This window comes from Helicoverpa zea, unplaced genomic scaffold (assembly GCF_022581195.2).
Source record: "Helicoverpa zea isolate HzStark_Cry1AcR unplaced genomic scaffold, ilHelZeax1.1 pri_000069Farrow_1_scaff_2_deb, whole genome shotgun sequence".
Lineage (NCBI taxonomy): Eukaryota > Metazoa > Arthropoda > Insecta > Lepidoptera > Noctuidae > Helicoverpa > Helicoverpa zea.
The window spans coordinates 104621-110653 of NW_025899713.1; the positions used below are offsets into that span (position 1 = coordinate 104621).

A 6033-nucleotide genomic window follows, 5' to 3' on the forward strand; every position below is an offset into this window, starting at 1 on the left:
TTTGATGTCTTGTTGGAGTTTTCTTCATTTCTGAGAGTTATGCGATGTACAATATCGGAGATCGACTCAGCGTTTTCTCAGTGAGGTGCAATAAAAGAAAAAGATTTAGCTCAAGTAGTAGCTTTAGTTTGTGCCAGAGTTCGAGGAAAATCAATCTAACGATACAATAAAAAAAACTATTTCTGTCGATCCCCTGTGAGCTTTTAGTGTGACTTCCCAATTCCATTCCATAATGATGGACTGAATGGAACTGTCGTGGAGAGCACTTATGTGACTCCTTTCAGCGTGGAGAGTCTTTTTCATATTACGTGGAATAATATAATATTCCGCAACATATGTAGCGATTTACTCCCAAACAAGCCTTCAGCTCGGCTTTCATGTTAAAAGCAAGAAATTATCCTTCGGGTCTCAACCGAAGACGATTACATTTTACTTGCAGCATTACATGATATGATGCTATCTACGTCACACCTTTAAAGCTATAATATCTAAAAAAAAGAAACCTGTATCTTCTGTCTCACTCCCCCCTACTCCCGAGTGCGCGCGCCACTGCTTGTCATTACGTGTTTTTGTGTTATCGGAATCACACCTACTTTCGTAACGGCTTTCAGTAATTTGAAAAATGGGAAAAAGAAAGCGGTCAAGGTCGAGAGATAGTGATTATAATAGTATTTTGCGGAAAGTTAAGAAGTTGGAATCAAAATTAAGGAATAGACAGCGTTTATCATCATCGGAAGAAAGCGACCACGCGGTTCGTTATTATGATGAATATGAACAATACGCGGATATGCCAGGTAAATAAAAACCTTATTACAAGTGCATAATACTTATAAATTTGGTCAGTTTTCATGCAAATATAATTTAGTGATTACCAAGTACCCACAAATTGTAATATTTAATTTTGTGAGCAATTTGATCGTCGTAGTTAGCCATTCCTACATAATGATAAATAATCATAAGTACCCACTGGTAGCTCCATGTGCACCATGATGAGGAAATATTTACTTCACGTAAATCGTGTAAGTACTATCACTGTGAAAACTGTGTATTAGTTTTTTCTCCGCGTACATCGTGTCGAGACTTGTTCGTGTTCTCTCCACATTCGTGTTGAGGCTACTTCTCCACATAAATTGTGTCGAGGCTTTTATTTCTCCACGTAAATCGTGTTGAGGTGTTTCTTCTTTTTCTCCACGTAAATCGTGTTGAGGTGTTTTTTCTTTCTCCACGTAAATCGTGTTGAGGCAATTTCTCCACGTAAAACGTGTTGAGGCATCATCTCCATGTACCTATAGCATGTTGAGGCATCACTCCCACGCAAAGCGGTGTCGAGGGTGTATTTCCACGTTAACCCAGCATTTGCATTAATCTGATTGTCTGAGATCTGATTTCGTTTATTGTATTGCTTCCCCTTAGGAGAAGATACCGCAAATGAGGTCATAAACATCCACGATGATTCTCCGTCGGACCCAGCAGAACCAATCGCCGGACCGTCTACACTGGTTTCAGTGACGGCACCACCTACTGTGCCTACAGCAGAATCGGTAGCACCTGCGCAGGCTGGCCAGTCGATAACGATTGCAGAAGAAGCCCAAGCATCACCGACGGTAGATGAGAATATATTTACATTAGATCCAGATATTCTACAACTACTAGGCGAGGACCCTACCAATCAAAAAAATTATGGAGATAGTCTTCATAAAGACATTGCGTCAAGGTGGACGCATATATTAGTCAACGGGTTATCTAAGGAAACACAAATGGAGCTAATGAAATGCTACTTACCACCAGAAAATTGTCCCAACATGAAAGCTCATAAATTAAATTTAGAAATCAAGGCAGCTCTGTCAGATGTTAATATTAAGAAAGATCTATACAGTCAAAGCAAACAAAATCAACTTGCTAATAGTCTTGCAGCTATAGGACGAGCTTTGAATTGGGCCTTGTCATCTAATAATACAGTACCTCAGGATATTATTAAATCCCTCAGCGATGCCGGTCGGCTCGTATGTGATAGCCATTATAAAGAGTCGCTATCTCGGCGTTATGCAGCGCTTAGTACTCTCAATAGAAGCATTAAAGATACCGTCAAAAATACAAACATCGATGAGCATCTGTTTGGATCTGCATTATCAGAACATATTAAGACCTCGAAAGCCATAAACAAGACTGGTTCTGAAATTAAACAAAAAATTCAGCGTCCTCAGTATAGGACCCTGTCAGCAACACAAACTAGGGGTGCTTTAAACTCGAGGGGGGCGCCGCCGCACGTAGCAGCAGCGGTCCAGCCGCGGCCGACCCCAGCACCGCGTCGACCACCGAGGGACCGCCGACAGGAGGCGCCGCGAGTCCGCCGCCCCACCAGCAACGCGCGGCACCAGACGCGGAGACGATAGACGAAGAGGACGTCAGACAGGTACCTGTTGCAGGCCGCTTATCATATTTTTATGATAAATGGCATGACATTACTAAAGATCAGATCATTTTGAGTTGGATTCAGGGGTATAAAATACCCTTCATTGTAGAACCCTCACAAACATCGGAGCCACAAAATAATGCATGTAACTCGCAATCACAAATTAAAATAATTGATCAATGTGTTTCTCAACTACTAAGTGCTGAGTTCATATCACCTTGCGAGTTTTGTGAAAACCAGTTTGTATCGCCAATTTTCACAGTGCCTAAGCCGAACGGAACTCATCGTTTCATATTGAATTTAAAAGAACTTAATAAATTTATTAAAACTGATCATTTTAAAATGGAGGATTACCGGACGGCACTCAGACTATTGAATCGAAATGATTTCATGGCTACAATAGATATTAAAGATGCATATTTTTTGATTAGAATAAATAAACCTGACAGAAAAAAGTTACGATTTCGATGGAAGTCACAATTATACGAATTTAACGTCCTTCCGTTCGGCCTTTGCACAGCACCGTTGGTTTTCACAAAAATTCTCAAGCCCGTCTTAGAATACCTACGTTTATCTGGTTTTCTATCAGTCAATTATCTTGATGACTTTTTATGCCTGGCCAGCTCGTACTCTGACTGCTTAAAAAACGTCAGCAATACATGTGCTCTTCTGGAATCTTTAGGGTTCATCATCAATATTAAGAAAAGTGTCATGGTACCTACTCAGACTTGTAAATTCTTAGGTTTTATCTTTAACACCACGGACATGACTATTAAATTACCAGACGAGAAGAAAATTCGGATAAAAAATCGAGCATCGGAGATCTTAGGTAAAACTAGATGTACCATTAGGTTTTTTGCCGAATTCATAGGACTTTTGACTGCCGCATGCCCAGCTGTCAGTTACGGCTGGATGTACACTAAATTGTTTGAAAGAGAAAAATTCTTGGCGTTAGATTATACAGACAACTATAACAAACTTATGAAATTAGAGGAAAGCCTTAAACATGATCTTTTATGGTGGACAAATAAAATTATGACTTCTTTTTCACCTATTCGTAAAAATGACTATTATTTATTGGAAATTTTCACTGACGCCTCAAGTACTGGCTGGGGTGCGGCATGCGGCAATCAATGTGCTAATGGCAACTGGTCATCAAACGAATTGGCCCTTCACATAAATGAAAAGGAGTTACAAGCCGCATTTTATGGGCTAAAAATATTTACTACTAACTTACAAGAATGCAATATTTTATTACGAATTGACAACACAACGGCCATTTCATACATAAATCGAATGGGGGGCATTCAATACCCACATTTAAATGATCTTGCACGAAAGATATGGCAATGGTGTGAGTCAAAAAGGATCTTCGTATTTGCATCTTATGTCAAGTCGTCTGATAATATTTTAGCAGATCGAGAATCTCGGCGAATCAATATCGATACGGAATGGGAAGTTTCAGATTATGTCTTTTCGCAAATTATCAAGTCCTTAGGAGAACCAGAATTTGATCTCTTTGCTAGTGCTCAAAATTATAAATGTAGAAGATACGCGTCGTGGAAACTTGACCCTTATTCTGAGGTTGTAGACGCATTCACAATTTGTTGGAAAAATATAAACTTTTACGCATTCCCCCCGTTTTGCTTGATCACAAGAGTGCTCGAAAAAATTATAACGGAAAAAGCAATAGGTATCGTTGTGGTACCTTATTGGCCATCCCAGCCTTGGTACCCTTTATGGTCCAGGCTTGTTGTATCCGAAAAAATGTACTTCGGACCAGATAAATTCTTACTACTTTCTCCTTTCAGAATTCACCATCCACTCCATACGAGTCTTATCCTGGTGGCAGCCAGATTGTCAGGCAATCAATGATTAAGCGCGGCGTTCCACCAGCGTCCTTAGACATAATGATAGCTTCCTTTGCAGCTAGTACTTTAAATCAATATAGTAGTTCTTTTAAATCTTGGTGGATATATTGTAAAGACAAAAATTTGGATATTTTCGAAGCTGATAGTTCCAAAGTTTTGTCCTTTTTAACATTAAAATTTGAAGAAGGTGCGAGCTATAGTAGTTTAAATACACACAGGTCTGCTTTATCAATTATATTAGGCACTCATGTTACGGTTAATGACTGTGTCAATCGTTTCCTCAAGGGCGTGTATAGGCTAGCTCCTCCAACTCCAAAATATAGTACTACGTGGGACACAAATATAGTGCTGAACTATCTTTCAACAATGTATCCCTATGATAATATTGATTTAGTTGATTTATCACACAAAACTTGTTCTCTTTTAGCAATTGCATCTGCGCAAAGGATGCAAACTATTAGTCTTATAAAATTAAAAAATATATCAAAACATGACAATGAAATTGTGATTAAAATTAGCGATTTAATTAAAACTTCAAAGCCCGGGGCTTGCCAACCACTCATCAGATTGCCCTTTATTCGCACAAACCCCAGTATTTGTCCGGCTCTGGCAGTTGAAACATATATTGAAAAGACCAGAGATTTGCGGCATAATTTGCCTGAGGAACACTTGTTTATTGGAGTGCGTAGACCTCATAAAAAAGTTTGTTCTCAGACGTTAGCACGCTGGGTTAAAACAGTGTTGCAGGCAAGCGGCATAGATATTTCCGTATTTGGAGCTCACAGTACCCGCTCGGCTTCCACATCTGCCGCTTACCGATCTGGAGTTAATCTAGAGGTGGTCCGCAAGGCCGCGGGTTGGAGTAATACCTCCAACGTATTTTTTAAATACTACCGTAGGGATACTGCTAACAGTAATAATAATGATTTTGTAAATGCCTTATTCGGCACGTAAATAATTGTGATAATATAGCTCGTAACTGCAGTATCAATTGCATTTATTTTATTAACAAATTATGTTAAGAAAACGATAAATGTATATTGTCTGGTAATAAATGTTCTTATGTTATATGATTAAGCTGTACAAAATCTAGCAATTTTGTTCTTCAATTAAAATTTTCCTAATTTTCTAACGTATTTTTTATTTTTTTTTTTTGATTTACGTTGCTCTAAACATCTGCAAGTAAAATGTAATCGTCTTCGGTTGAGACCCGAAGGATAATTAAGAATCAAACGAACTTACCTGGTGAAGTTTGATTCCAATTATGCGAGGGTCTCAACCGAAGACGATTACATCCCATCCCACCCTACCCAGAAAAATAAAAAATAAATATTTGCAATAACACAAAAAGTACTCTAAATAATGACAAGCAGTGGCGCGCGCACTCGGGAGTAGGGGGGAGTGAGACAGAAGATACAGGTTTCTTTTTTTTAGATATTATAGCTTTAAAGGTGTGACGAAGATAGCATCATATCATGTAATGCTGCAAGTAAAATGTAATCGTCTTCGGTTGAGACCCTCGCATAATTGGAATCAAACTTCACCAGGTAAGTTCGTTTGATTCTTAATTATATAATATATCTTCGAATGGTACAAAGGTTTGTATTTAGTCAAAGTAAAGTAAAAATCTGAAACAGGCCAAGTGTGAATCACTTTCGAAAATAACGAATGTGTAACTTTGATCCACGAACATAATATATGATAACATGTCATGTCAGTCAGTTGGTAAATCTAGTCCATTTAGTTAAT

At 38.6% G+C, this 6033-nt stretch overlaps 1 protein-coding gene across 2 annotated transcripts; it reads left to right on the top strand.

Moving 5' to 3' along the window:
* The first annotated feature begins 719 nt into the window (after positions 1-719).
* LOC124645567 lies at positions 720-5420 on the top strand. Of its 2 annotated transcripts, XM_047185373.1 has the most exons (3): positions 720-794; positions 1414-2413; positions 4225-5420. In XM_047185373.1, exons 1-2 carry the CDS (start codon positions 788-790, stop codon positions 2391-2393), a joined length of 987 nt encoding a protein of 328 aa, XP_047041329.1. In that variant the 5' UTR covers positions 720-787; the 3' UTR covers positions 2394-2413; positions 4225-5420. The 2 variants fall into 2 exon arrangements, with proteins under 2 accessions (XP_047041329.1, XP_047041328.1); XM_047185372.1 differs by lacking the exon at positions 1414-2413 and having other exon boundaries at positions 721-794.
* Positions 5421-6033: the final 613 nt, after the last annotated feature.

What these genes read in the sequence shown, in the direction of transcription:
- LOC124645567 (XM_047185372.1), top strand. Translation starts at nt 762, where the DNA reads ATGATGAATATGAACAATACGCGGATATGCCAG. An exon ending in ACAATACGCGGATATGCCAG is followed by an intron (nt 795 to 4,224) that starts GTAAATAAAAAC and finishes TTCTCCTTTCAG; the next exon opens with AATTCACCATCCACTCCATA.